Source organism: Capsicum annuum, chromosome 6, assembly GCF_002878395.1.
Source record: "Capsicum annuum cultivar UCD-10X-F1 chromosome 6, UCD10Xv1.1, whole genome shotgun sequence".
Taxonomy (NCBI): Eukaryota; Viridiplantae; Streptophyta; class Magnoliopsida; order Solanales; family Solanaceae; genus Capsicum; species Capsicum annuum.
Window position 1 is genome coordinate 31,015,603 of NC_061116.1, and position 14,702 is coordinate 31,030,304.

Below are 14,702 nucleotides of genomic sequence, written 5' to 3' on the forward strand. Positions count from 1 at the left end.
GGAAATGAATTATTTCAATACACGGTGAGATAACGTATATAGAGAATGATTATCTTAGGATAACTTATTCCCAACCAAACGATCCATAAGTGATCAAAAGGTAAGCTTACTATTTCTTTTTCGATTCCTCAATAGGATCATTATATTATATTATTCATTAATAGGAAAGATTTCGGGTTTTAGGCTATGTTAGGTGGTCTGCGTTTAAGGTTATGAGGGGTTATCTAAAATATTTTTTCTCAAATTGATGTGCAGCGGGTTACGGATTTATGAGGGTCCGTCCTACAACCGCACCACTTACCATCTCTATTTAAAATAGTTCTTTATTTTATTTTATTTGTTATGATTTGACTTTACATAAAATTTAACGAAAGGAAAAAAATATATTTGAAACTTGTGATTATAAATATGACAGAGTGTTTGCGTGGGTATAAAAAACTTTAAAAATTATAAGAATGTTAATATCATCTGAATGAGGTAGTAAAAAAATAATATCAAATAAAATAAAATGGAGCAAGTAATTTAAAGTGAGGAGAGTATTGGTAGTTTGATCTAACTTTCTTTCCTTTTTTCCTTTTGAACTTTTTGGCAACAAGTGAGGCCCTATTGAAATTCATTCACCCTTTTGCATAATAGACTTTTTGACTATAGCTTTTCTGAAATTATTTTCTTCCACAAAAGAGACGTTTTGGTCAGTTTTTGGTAAGCATCAAACACAACAACTCAATGAGTTGGTGTCATTAAGTATTCCTCCACTCTTAGGTATTAGTAACGCTTGTATTAGTAATATTTGTGTTAGTTATGTTTGTATTAGTTATGCTTGTATTTTTCTTATGCAGTGTTTGGTTCAATGTATTAAAAAAATCATGAATTACATAATTTCTAAAAAGAATTTTTTTTTTACACAATACCCTCAATATATATGTTGAAAAGGATGCGAAATTTTTTTTGAGGGGTAATAGGGTCTTTAAGCATGTTAGATCCATTACATTACTAATGCCATGAATTTTGAGGTATTAGTAATATACACCTCAATACACAATAGAGTGTATAACTAATGCTTGCATTAGTTATACATAGGGTAAAAAGGTATACCAAATAAGGTACTACTAATACACACTAATCTAATGTATGCATTAACATTTCAATACACTCTACCAAACAACCACTTAGTGTTTAATTCGAGAATTTTGAGCTTTCAAGCAGTTCATCAACTAAAAAGGTTAGTCAACTTTACTTTCGAATAGTGTGTTTAGTTTTTGATACTCTGATCCGTATAGAAGTAGAGTTGGAAAAATGATCAGAAAAGTAGAAGTGATGTAAGGAAAATAAACTTCTTCGTAAATATATTTTTATAGAGACGGTCAAGTCAATATACTTGTAATAAATATCTACAATATATTAAAAAGTATAAATTTATAATCTATAATTTATATCTATCTATAATCTATATCTATATTTATATCTATAATTTATAATCTATATCTATATCTATATCTATAATCTATAACCTATATCTATAATATATATTATTAAAAGTGTGAAAATCTTTAGAAAAGTGATTTAAACCTTTTGCCCTTCATTAAAATACTCCTTTTTAGACGAAACTGTCTTTTCATTATTTTTTTAAAATTAATTATTTAATTATTTTTATTATATTAAATAGACTTCCTAAAATATGTGGTAGGAAAATTAATTAATGTTTTTCTTTCTACAAGACTTCCTAAAATATATGGGACTCCTAAAATATATGGTAGGAGAATTAATTAATATTTTTCTTTCTACTGTTCAATTAGAAAAATACTCTTAAAATACAACTCTATTAATTAAGGAAATACTTTTATAAATATTGAGATGTACGTTAAACTAGAGAATAAATCGGTTTGCCTATTGAGAGAATATGATTGATGCTCTTCTAACTTGATTCGATTGCATGTCAAGATTGGTGGATACTTGATTTTCTAACCCTCGACTTCTTCACTGTTTTTGTTAGCATAATAGAATTCAACATATATATATCTTCTCTGTTTTCGTTCAAAATCATTCTTTAGGGTTAAATTTTTTGCTCAAACAAGAATTAGTTGGATCAAAATCAAAGTTTCGTGATCACTATTATATTGTTTTCTTATAGTTTTCCGGTCGTAGATGAATGTCGGTTGAGTTTGAAGAATTTCTTGGGTAAAAGTTAGGTTTAATTGTATTGTTTTGATATCTTTATTATCTTATCGATTTATTTTAATTTACAGATGCTAGATGAATGTGGATCAGCTTTGAAATTTTTTCTAGGTAAAAGTTTGGTTTAATTGTATTATCGTAATATCTCTATTAGTTTGTTATTCTGTGGTAGTTTACAGCTTGTAGATGAATCTAGATCGACTTTGAAAATTTTTTGTGTGTAAAATTTAAGTTTAATTGTATTGCTTTGATATCACTTTTTTCGTATTATTTTGTTGCAGTTTACAGGTTATAGATAAATGCTGGTCGGTTTTGAAGAATTTTTTTTATGTAAAGGTTAAGTTTAGTTGTATTATTTTGATATCTCTATTATCGTATTATTTTGTTATTGTTTATAAGTGATAGATGAGTGTCGGGTGACTTTGAGAAAATTTTTATGTATAAAGATTAGATTAAATTATATTATTTTGATATCTCTATCATTGTATTATTTTATTGCAATTTATAGATAGTAAATGAATGTCGATCGACTTTTAAAAATATTTTTAGTAAAAGTTATGTTTAATAAATAAATTCTCCATTTTTACATATTCAAAAGATATTAAATATAATTATTACATTCATCTTTATTATTTAAATATATATTTTATTTAATTTAATATTTAAACTTATTAAAATAAGATACATGCATAAAGTACGTATACCTATACCTAAGCTAATCTCTTTAAAGAGAGTGCCAAGTCAATATATTCCAAAGTGAAATGAAACGAAGGGAGTAGTACATTAAGAGATACATTAATAAAGTTATTCTTCTCATTTCTGGTATTTTAAGGGATATCTTTTTCATTCTTTCCCTAACATCAATGATTTGTTTCAGCTTTTCATTTTTCAAGATAATAGTTTGCCCGGAAGTAGACAAAAACATAGAGGAATTGAGCAACTATATCAGATTTTTCATCTAGTAAAAAGGTTAGTCTAATAAACTTCAATAAGTTTGTTTAATTGACTTATTTATATCTGCAAAAATATACATTTTTTGCCTTTTTTTTTTCTCCTGATAAAACTTTTTATCTGCTATTTATGCATCAGATCCTGAGAATTTGAAAGGAAAGAAATTTGAAAGACACTTCCAATCATGAAAAATGAAGGAGAAAGAGAAAAGGGAGAAGCAAACAACTTTATGGTATGCCATATTTGCTCTACCTTGCTAAAAAATATAACTCTTTAGTACTATTTTGGTTAGATAAAATCCTCTTTGTTTAAAGAAGGGTAAATTAGAAAAATATCATTAATGCCGTCATAATTATCTAAATCATCATTTTTTTTTAAAAATTGAGGTAGTATAATACTTGTATTAAACTTTTGTATCATTAAATTCATTGCAATATGTGTTAATCCCTCCGTCCTAATTTATATGAATATGAAGTAGTTTGACTTAGCATGAACTTTAAACAAATAAAATTTTTTAAAACTTGTGGTCTAAAATAAGTCGGATGTTTGTGTCTATAAATCATCTTATTAAGGATAAAATGAGTATTTTTAGAATCAAAGTTACATGTCAACAATTATTTTAATTTCTTATCAAAAGCTCAACTGCAATGAAAATGTATTGGTTGAGTAAAGAAAAAATTTAAGCATCAATTCAATTGATAAACCCCATAGTCGTATAAACCAATGCATAATTTTTTCCTTCCTGATATGAAATTCAATAAGAGAAATCAATTTAATGGGTTTGCTTATTTCCTTGATATAGAAAATAAATAGAACATTGGTTTGGTCATTTGGTAGGTGTCATTTTCTGCTCTTCACATGGACGTTGTCAACGTTCTGGATTTCATGGAGAGTTTAAAGAATGAAGAAGATCAAAATGCTGTTGAAGTGGCCGATCAAATTGAAAAGGTGAAAATGGTGCTGGCATTTATTTGCACGTACGTCCAGCTTTCTTATTCCGATTTGGAGAAGTTTGAAGTTGTAATGACTGCCCAGAGACTAAGGGTTGAAGAATTACTTCAATCAATTATCTGTGATGCTGAGCCCAATATGGGGATTAAGCACGACGTACATCATTCCCTTCCCTGCCTCATGGATAACATCGATGATTGTATCAGCTCATGTCGTTATTCTAAATCAAGTGCCACCATGACTGACAAGCAGTTGGACTTCCTCCTCCTGAATCTCCATCATCTATCCAAGTATCTTGCTGAACAGATTTATCCATTAGAGATGCAGTTTGAGATTCTTCAGAATTTATTTGTCAACATCAGAAATTTCCATGGGTTGATAGTAAATGGTTATGTTGAGCATGAGATTGTGGAATATGTCTTACCTCAATTTCAAGCTATGACTGAGAGATTTGGACGCTTTATGTGGGATAGTCATATTGATGGAAATTCTTTTCACTTCAAGCTACCTCATCTATTCTTGAAGATTATTCCAATTGAACTGACGGTAATGCACATATGTTACACAAATCTGAAAGATTCACCATCAGCAGAAATTGGATGCTTTATCCAGCAGCTGTTAGAGACCTCTCCAGACATTCTTAAAGAATATATGATTCATCTACAAGTGCACACGGTAACTGTTATTACTGCAAGCATTTCGGGGGCGCGAAACATTCATGTCATGATAGAGTTCCTATTGATTATTCTTACTGATATGCCCAAGGACATGATTCATCGTGGCAAATTATTTGATCTTTTGGCACGTGTTGGAGCACTTATCAGGGAGGTATCAACTCTCGTTCACGACTTAGAAGGGAAGTCAATGGATGAAGAGAGTACCAATGGAACAAATCGTGCAACTCTAGACTTGTTGGAAAATATTGAACTCCTCAAGGAAGATCTCAAACATAGTTATCTGAGAGCCCCAGACTCATCTCAATGTTTCTTCCCCATGAGTGATGGACCTCTCTTCATGCATCTTCTACTCAGACACTTAAATGATTTGCTAGATTCCAATGCTTATTCAATTGCTTTGATAAAAGAAGAAATTGGGGTGGTGAAAGAAGACCTAGAATTCATAAGATCTTTCTTCGTGAACATTGACCAAGGATTATATAAAGATCTCTGGGCTCATGTTTTAGATGTGGCATTTGAGGCAAAAGATGTCATTGATTCAATTATTGTTCGAGATAATGGTCTCTTACATCTTATTTTCTCACTTCCCAATACCATAAACAAGATCAAGCTTATCAAAGAAGAGGTCTCCGGGTTACATGAGATGATTCCCACGAACTGAAGCCTCACTGTGGTAAATTCTACCAAGAAGCCAGTTGAAAGAAAGTCATTGACAACAGGTAAAGTAATTGTTGGTTTTAAGGAGGAGACAGACTGGTTAATTAGAAAGCTCACCAATGGACCAGCAAATCTAGATGTCATTTCAATCTTTGGCATGCCGGGTTCGGGTAAAACTACTTTGGCGTACAAAGTATACAATGATAAATCAGTTTTTAGTCATTTCGACCTTCGGGCATGGTGCACAGTCGACCAAGAATATGACGAGAAGACGTTGTTGGTGAAGCTTTTTAATCAAGTTACTGGCTCGGATTTGAAGTTCGGTGAGGATATTGATGTTGCTGATATGCTACGGAAACAATTGTTTGGAAAGAGGTACCTAATTGTGTTAGATGACGTGTGGGATATTGATGCATGGGATGGATTAACAAGACCTTTTCCTGAAGCTGAGAAACGAAGTAGAATTATTTTTGACGACTCGACAAAAGGAAGTCGCTTTTCATGCAAAGGGAAACACTGATCCTCTTAACCTTCGATTGCTAAGTCCAGAAGAAAGTTGGGAATTATTAGAGAAAAGGGCATTTGGAAATGACAGTTGCCCTGATGAACTATTGGAAGTTGGAAGAGAAATAGCCCGAAATTGTAAAGGGCTTCCTTTGGTGGCTGATTTGATTGCTGGAGTCATTGTAGGGAGGGAAAAGAAAAAGACCGCGTGGCTTGAAATTCGAAATAATTTGAATTCCTTTATTTTGAATAGTGAAGTGGAAGTGATGAAGGTTATAGAATTAAGTTATGACCATTTACCAAATCACCTGAAGCCATGTTTACTTGACCTTGCAACTCTTCGGAAGGACACAGCAATTATAATCAATGTGTTAAAAGCTTATTGGCGTGCTGAAGGCTTTGTGGAAGAAGTGATGGAGGTTTATTTGGATAACTTAATTTCCAGCAGCTTGGTAATTATTTTCAATGAGATAGGTCATCACTCAACTTGCCAAATTCATGATCTTGTGCACGACTTTTGTTCGATAAAAGCAAGAAAGGAAAAGTTTTATGACTCGATTAGTTCAAATTCTCCGTCTTCTTCTTCAGATTTGTTGCCTTGGAAAATAACCATGACTCAGAACTTTGGTCTTAACAATTTTTTCCTGTTCGGTTCAAAAAAAAAAAGGCATTCTGGTAAACACCTCTATTCTTTGGCAATAATTGGACACAAGCTGGACTACAGTCTTTCTGATATATGTCACCTAAGACACTTGAGGCTTCTTAGAGTGTTGCAACTGGACCCCAGTTTTATCATGGTGAAAGATTCTTTACTGAATGAAATATGCATGTTGAATCATTTGAGTTACTTACAGTTTGGCACAAAAGTTAAATCTTTGCCTTCATCTTTCTCAAACCTCTCGAATCTAGAAACCCTTTGGGTGATTAACGAAGGATCAACCTTGGTACTATTACCGAGAATTTGGCATCTTGTAAAGTTGCGAGTGCTGTTAGCGAATGCTTGTTCTTTCTTTTTCTTTGATATAGATACAGATGAACCAATACTAATAACACATGACTCAAAGTTAGAGAACATGAGAATATTAGAGAAACTCGTGATTTCCCTATTCAAAAGATACCGAGGAAATTTTCAAAAGGTTTCCAAATCTTCAAGAGCTTTCATTTATTCTCAAGGACTCATGGAATTATACAACAGAGCAGAATTGGTTCCCAAAATTGGATTTCCTAACTGAACTAGAATTACTCAATGTAGAACTTGAGAGATCAAACACAAATTGGTCGTGGAATTTTCACTTTCCTTCCAATTTGAAAATATTGGGGTTGCATGACTTTCATCTGACGTCCGATTCATTATCAACAATAGCGAGACTGCACTACCTTGAACAGTTGACCCTTATTAGACCAATCATCCAGGGGGAAGAATGGAACATGGGAGAGGAAGACACCTTTCAGAAGCTCAAATATTTGATGTTGGAAGAACTGACTCTTGCTAAGTGGGAGATTGGAGAGGAATTCTTTCCCGTACTTGAGAAATTAGAACTGTGGAGATGTCATAAGCTTGAGGAAATTCCGTCAAGTTTCGGTGATATTTATTCATTAAAAAGTATCAAACTTATAGAGAGCCCTCAACTTGAAGATTCTGCTTTAAAGATTAAGCAAGATGTTGAAGAAATGACGGGAGAAGACAAGCTTCAGATCCTTGGTCCGAATAATATGCTGTTATGCGACCTTGCTGCTATGCAAGGTTACATGGAGAGGACACAGATGTCCTAGCTGGGGTTTGCCCCTTTGAGCGCCATTGCCCTAGTGGACCTGGCCCAAGCCTATGCTGAGCTCCGAAAGGAGCTAGATGAGGAGAAGAAACGCCGCTTCCGAGACAGCATGCTGGTGAGGACGTGGAAGGTCATGTGCGCGCGCACCTTCCCAACTAAGTAGCTCCCTAATCTGACTAAGAAATACTGGAGTTCTCGTTCCTCAGCGGCATAGATGAGGAGGGCTTGAATGCCGCAAGCCTTGGAGACGCGGCCACCAGCTAGATGTTTTGCTGTCCTCTCTCCGCCCTCTTTTTATGTTGTAAGTACTTTTGAATTTGGGTTGTCCCCCGTTTGAGGCTTGTAACAAAAAAAATCACTTTTTCTTTTTCTTTTTCTTTTTAATTTATTGCACTTTAAGACACTTTTCATTTGCGCAGTTCTATAATAATCCTTCTAGTTTATACTGCCTGTTAAATTGATATTTGTCATTTTATTACTTCGAAACCAGGACTGGTTTGCGAAAATTGCAAAAACATAAAAACAGGGGAAGTGGCAGGACACCAAATTTACGCTTTGGTGTTCTGATTCTTTAAGTGGGCATTTGCTAATGTGAAAAGATGTTTACAGTGTTCGATGAAATTCTCAACTGAACCTTTTGTGAATTTTAAGCAGAAATGAGTAGATTATATGATCCAGTTTCATCCCAATAAGCTTTAGGCAATAAGGAAAGAGCTAGTTAAACGGTAATGTGTATAAAAAAATGATGATGTGCAGCAGATATTTTGGAGGATCTTTCTAATGCATATACTGTGGCTAAGCCAAAACTATTGGGTTCAGGTGGATCCAAAAGTTATGATGTATGCTCAAGTGTGTGACCATTTCATAAAAAAATCTAAGCCGTTAGAGAAAGTACAATTTTAATTACTTAAATGCCTCGACAGTTTATGCTTCTGTCTTCAGCTTCTTCTATTCTCACTTTTTCACCTGATAAAGTTTTATGCAGATTTTATACATCAGATTCTGAGATCTTGAAAGGAAGGAGAAGTTACTATGGTACAATGATGAGAATGAAGGAGCAATAAAGGAGGAAACAAACAACTCAGTGGTACGTCATACAATTGTCATCCATATTAGATGTTACGCATATGTTTAAAAAATTCCTCCGCCATGCTCAGTTCACATCCTAGTCGACGTGCTGCTGCTATGCTTTACACTGCGAGTTTTCTGCTACTAAACGCGGCAAATTCAACTGTAAGTCTCTCTTTGAAACATAAATGGGATTTCTGACTTTCTGATGTGATGGGCAAGAAGGAAGTCAAACAAAAGGTTATCCTATATCTCAGTTTTTTCATGTTTTTGTAATTCTTTCAAGATATACCATTATCACAAACTTGTAAAAACTCTACAGGTAATGAAGTCATCGAGAAATTTCATTGCAACAAGAAGTGGGATATTCACATGCAAAGAGAGGCTGCTGTGCCTATTATACAATAGGTGTGGTTATACAATATGTGTCTACATGTGCAACAGTAAATGTTATTAAAAGCCCTCTTGTGCCTATTAATACATCGATGCAGTATACCCCAAACTTCAAGAAAAATGTATTAGTCTTAATGTGAACGGAGAAGATGCAGCTTTACACCTAAGACAGAATTCCAATAATAAAAGAAGTTTAATTTGAGTACTAACACTACTGGTTGTTGTGATAATATAAGGGAAGCTGGAAGAACTAACCCAAATGTACAAGAGACACTGACTGAGAGAAATGATTCAAAGGTGATGCCACAAGCTATTAGAAGTAGTGAATGTTAGGGCATGTGGAGTTTTGATGATAGACATGTGAATGAAACATGTCGTGAAAGCTCGTCCATCCAAGTGAACAAAGATTAGCTGCAGACAAGTTATTGATAAGATAACTCTGCGTGCAAACAGAAGTGGATAACACTCATCACATCAGGAGTTGAGTTGAACAAGAAGTCTTACAGAGGTGGATAAAACTCATCATATCAGGAGTTGAGCTGAACAAGAAGTCTTACGGAAGTTGAATTGAACAAGAGGTCTTGCATAGATAAAAGAAAAGTCCTATTCAAAAAAGAAGTGTGAGAAGCGACAACAATAGTAAGAGCAAAAAACTACCTGGAGTCCTAAGGAACATAGAAGATTACATCAACTGAAGGACTCCATGAGATGTTGGCTTAAATAGAAGAAACAAAATCAAAATCTTTCACTCATGCACTGATAAGATAATCAACAATTAGCAAAGCAGTTCACTTACTTGAAGAAAAACCTAGTTCTTTACTTAGTAAGTCTTAGACTGTTTATAGTAAGAAGGTTCTTTGAGTTGTATTGAGTCATTGTTCTAGTCTCAGTGATCTATAAACTGAGTTAGGAGTTGTGTCTTCAAGTTAGGAAACTCGAAGACTTTGGAATACTTATCTTGGAAAGATTTGTGTTTTTGTTGTTATAGGAGTTGGAGGTTTTAATTCCTAGTTTAGAAGAAGTTTTGTAATTTTATTGATTGTTGAGGCTCAAGAGTTATAGTGAAGTTGGGGTTAAGTCCTGTAGAGGTATAGGTCGTGGTTTTTTACACCTTTTTAGAGATCATGATTTCGTGAAGATTGATGGTGAAACCTCTTGAAATTGGACCTTTTATAAAAACCCTAGGTTGAGTTCTTGAGAAAAACATCAATATTTTGGATGAATAAGGGCTAAATTCCATGTTTGGAAGCTTATATAGGGAGGCAAATTGACCTTTTTAACCCTGGATCCATAATTTAATTTTCAGTAAAATTTCCCGAATTAGGCCCTTGGCGCGACGCGACGTTATCGTGTTGTGTCACTGGAAATTGATAATTGGCAAACTGGACGGTTGCGCGATGCGGAGCTATCGCGTTTCCACGTTGTCTATGACTTGGAAGTTTGGAGCGATACGCTAGTATCGCGGAGCTTGGAAATTGACAATTGCCATTTGAGCTATCTCCGCGACACGCTGAAGGCTCAAGTCAAACACTGTCTCACTAAAAAGGTTCTAACTCTTCGCCCGGGTGTCGGATTTGGGTGAATTATATATTGATGGAAAGCTTATTCAATTTCCCACATGATAGGAAGGGTGCCAGTACCATGCCATGGATAAAGACAACTGTTGTGGTTAAGCCTATCTGATGGGTGACCCTGAACAGGAAGTCAAGCTTATTCTGACGGGTGACTCCTGGGAGGTAGTTAAGTCTTAATCTGACGGGTGACTCATCACATCCTACGCTGGCAACGTAGTTCTATAGTGTGAGATTGCTATTAACGATTCTGCCTGCCTGGCGGGAGAAGTCGTCACCTTTACACTCGCTCGGTGCTAGTTCCTACTCCCAACTAAATGACACTGACTGAGTATACTAAATTGGACTGGGCTGATACTGAGATTTACTGAGCTTTCCTAATTTCTATGACTGACTGAGTTCTACTTAGTTCTGTAACTAACTGAGAAGAGTACTAATCGTAACATGACCGATACTATTCATAACTGACACCGGCTCTAGGTAAACAACTAATTTGTCGGGTATTAAATACCCATAGGACTCGATAACATGAAAAGTAAAGCAAGGCATCATCTTGAATAACATAACAATGTTTACTTGGTCATAATTCATTCAAAGAGACATTCCATCAAACACTTGTAATGCATTAACTTGTTCATGAATGGGGAATACATGGGAAGCATGCTTGGTTCATTAAATCATAAACACTTAGGGTTAACATAGCTACAACAATTAACTTGCAAAGTGAAGGGTTTATCATGAATATCATGTAATTCAACACATACTAGGATCAATTCTTGGAACTTGTAATCTAAATCATGAATTAAAACTAAAACAACATCATGAACATAAATTCAATCTAATTCAAGCATGAAAATCATAAATCTTGTATTTTGAAAAGTGGTTCTTGGGCTCCATGGAAGGTAAGGATCCATGAATGAACATCTAACATACCTGAGAAGAAGAATTGTTGAAGGTTCTTGGAGAGATTCTTAAGGATTGACCTTGATTCTTGAACTAGGGTTTTTGCCTCTTGAGAGAGAATGATTTAATTTGGGGAAAAATTGTATGAATAATGAGTAGCTAAGGATGTTTTTAGGGATTAAATCCCGTATCTGGGCATAATAAAATTATGGGAAAAGATTGTTTTAACCCTGGGCGTCCTAATTTTTCATAAAATTTTTTCGAACTGGGCACCTGGCGTAATGCGCCACTATCGCGTCGTGCCACTGGAAAGTAGACAACTAGGAACTAGGCTGAAGGCGTGACGCGGTGCCATCGCAGTGTCTCACTGAATGTGATTTTGGTCCTTGGCGCGACGCGATGGAATCACGTTGCCTTACTAAAAATTGACAATTGTGAACTGGTCTATGACACGATGCGCCAGTATTACGGAGTAATACTGGAAACATAAAATTGTTATTTTAACACACTCAGCAGCGCGTTACTGGCCTGAATGACGACGTTTAACGACTGAAACTTAAAATTGTCACAACTTTTTACCCGGTTATTGGAATTAGACGAATTTTATATTGTTGGAAAGCTTATTCAACTTCCCACACAACAATGAGTCAAAATCTTAAAATTTCCACATGTAGAAAAGAACATTCATCCTTAAATAAAGTCTTTGATATTTTTGGGATGAATTTAAGTTGACTAAAAGTACAGGATGTTACAAAATTCGATGCTTTGTAGCCACGTTGAGCAATGTCAAATAACCCATCTATTTTTTCCTTGCGTTTTCTTGCCTTGGATCTTTTGCGGGGTGTTCCCTTGGCGATAGGTGGTTCTTATGGATGATGGAATCTCAAGCCCATTACTATGGCTAACTATGGGTAATCTGTTGCATCAGATTGGTCATCATTGATTTGCTCAATTTTGTGTTACCCTTTTGTAATGTTCTTTTTGTTCTTCTCATGTTTGACATCAAATGTATTTCTCTTGTTTGCAGATAAAAGAAAGTAAAATTGGATCCACTTTTGCCCGACCAGCATTAAAGGCTAGAGTAAAGATGGGTTCGGAGGAATAAGCTGCTTGCAGAAGGAACACTTCATATATGGGAGGTATGTATTACTGATCAACTTAGCATGAAAACACACATCCAGTACAATGATTTTGTGAATATTTGCTCTTTACCTATTAGGCATTAATCCTTCAAACAAGATATGACATTTTACAGTTAAGATTGTTAGGTTCAAACTGGTAAGGCTGAGGGACCAAGTAGGTGGTGTCGATAACATGTTATAATGTAATGAACGTTTATGCTCATGTTTTTGTGTCAAGTTTGGGGAGGTTCAAGTTTTTGGCGGTAGTGTAAATATCCAATAGTGATTGGACCAATTTTAACGGATCAATGGACTTCTTGAAAGGCCTCCGAAGCCTCGCACTGCAGCAAACAATGATGGAACCAATAGAAATTCCCATGATCCAAATTTATATGGATGGGTTGCTGGAGGAGACTATTATACAACAGTTGGAGCTTGGGAGAATACCTGTGCGGGAATGGGGAGGTTGAGAAGGCCATATATCATCTTAGACCCTTTTTAAGAAAAAATACAGGGTAAAAAGAAAAGTGTAGCGAAATTGACTGATGAAATTGATATGAAAAATGAAAAAACTAGATGAGCTGCGAATGTGAAAGTGTATCCAAAATTGAAAATCCATAGTCGTTGAAGAAAAAGAAGAATGGTCAAGAGGACTGAAGCTGGTCACTTTTCTAGAGACTGCAACTAGCGAGTGTGACCTCAATGAAGACCCACAAAATGCAGGACCAGAACTCTAAGGAAGAAGCTTAGCAAGCATGGAAGGTGGTAAGATTGTCATTCAAAATTGAAACCTGAACCACCTACTCCTGAATTAAAAATATGGGATCAAGCCAAAGTGGTAATTTCTCAAGTTAAACTTGCATCCCATGCCTCCTGTTTATGGCTCTCGTCAGGTCAAAAGCAGTAGAAACACCAAGGCACGGGATTTCTGTCCAACTTCAGACCTTTTTGTTTCTACTGCCATTGACCTGATCATAGCCACAAACATAAGGCATGGCATGCGAGTTAGACTTCAGAAATTAATGCCTTGGCTTTCCTTATTTTTAATTCAGGAGTTGTTGGTTCATGTTTCAATTCTGACCGACAATCGTACCAATTTCCTATGCTCACGAAGCTTCTTCCTTAAAGTTCTGGTCTTGCACTTCGTGAGAGTCTTCATTCAGACTACGCTCACTAGTTGCATTCTCAAGCAAAGTGTGTAGCTCTATTCCTCTTGACCATTCTTCTTTTTCTTCAATGGCTGGCGGATTTTTATATTTGGATACACTTCCACATTTGAAGCTCATCCAGTTTTTTCATTTTTCATGTCAATTTCATTGGCCAGATTTTCTAGAAGTTCCTTACTTGTTTCCCTGTGTTTCCTCTTAAACAAGGTCTGAGATGGTATATGACCTTCTCCACATCCACCTTCCTGCACATGTATTCGCCAAGCACCTTATGCTGTATAAAATTCTCCTCCAGCAATCCATCCATATACATTTGGATCAGGGGAATTTCTATTGGTTCCATCATTATTTGTTGCAGTGCGAGGCTTCGGAGGTCTTGTAAGAAGTCCATTGTGCCATTTAAACTGGTCTAATCACTATTGCATGTTTACACTGCCGCTAAAAAATTGAACCCTTCCCCAAACTTGACATAAAAACATGAGCATAAACCATCATTTAATTGTAATAGGGTATCGACACCACCATCTTAGAACCCTTCGGCCTTATTAGTTCGCACCTATCAAACTAAACTATACAATGCAGGATCTTGTTTGAAGGATCAGTGTCTAATCAGTAAAAAACTGCATTCATAAAATCATTGCACTTTATGTGTGTCTGTCGCGGTAGCCTAATCAATAATACATAACTCCCACGCATGAAAGTGGATTCATGCACGCACCTAATACTTTCTACCTCATCAAGACAGTGTTGTTTATTCATCTGCACTCATATGATGACTATTAAAAAAGAGGTG

At 35.2% G+C, this 14,702-nt stretch overlaps 1 protein-coding gene across 1 annotated transcript; it reads left to right on the plus strand.

The window, feature by feature from the left end:
• Positions 1-2,945: 2,945 nt before the first annotated feature.
• Positions 2,946-8,100, plus strand: LOC107873470 (putative late blight resistance protein homolog R1A-3). The gene is given in 5 exon segments (XM_047414712.1): positions 2,946-3,144; positions 3,265-3,358; positions 3,964-5,880; positions 5,882-7,018; positions 7,020-8,100. Coding segments are annotated over 4 exon segments (3,771 nt in total). The 5' UTR covers positions 2,946-3,144; positions 3,265-3,310; the 3' UTR covers positions 7,689-8,100.
• The last annotated feature ends 6,602 nt before the right edge of the window (positions 8,101-14,702 follow it).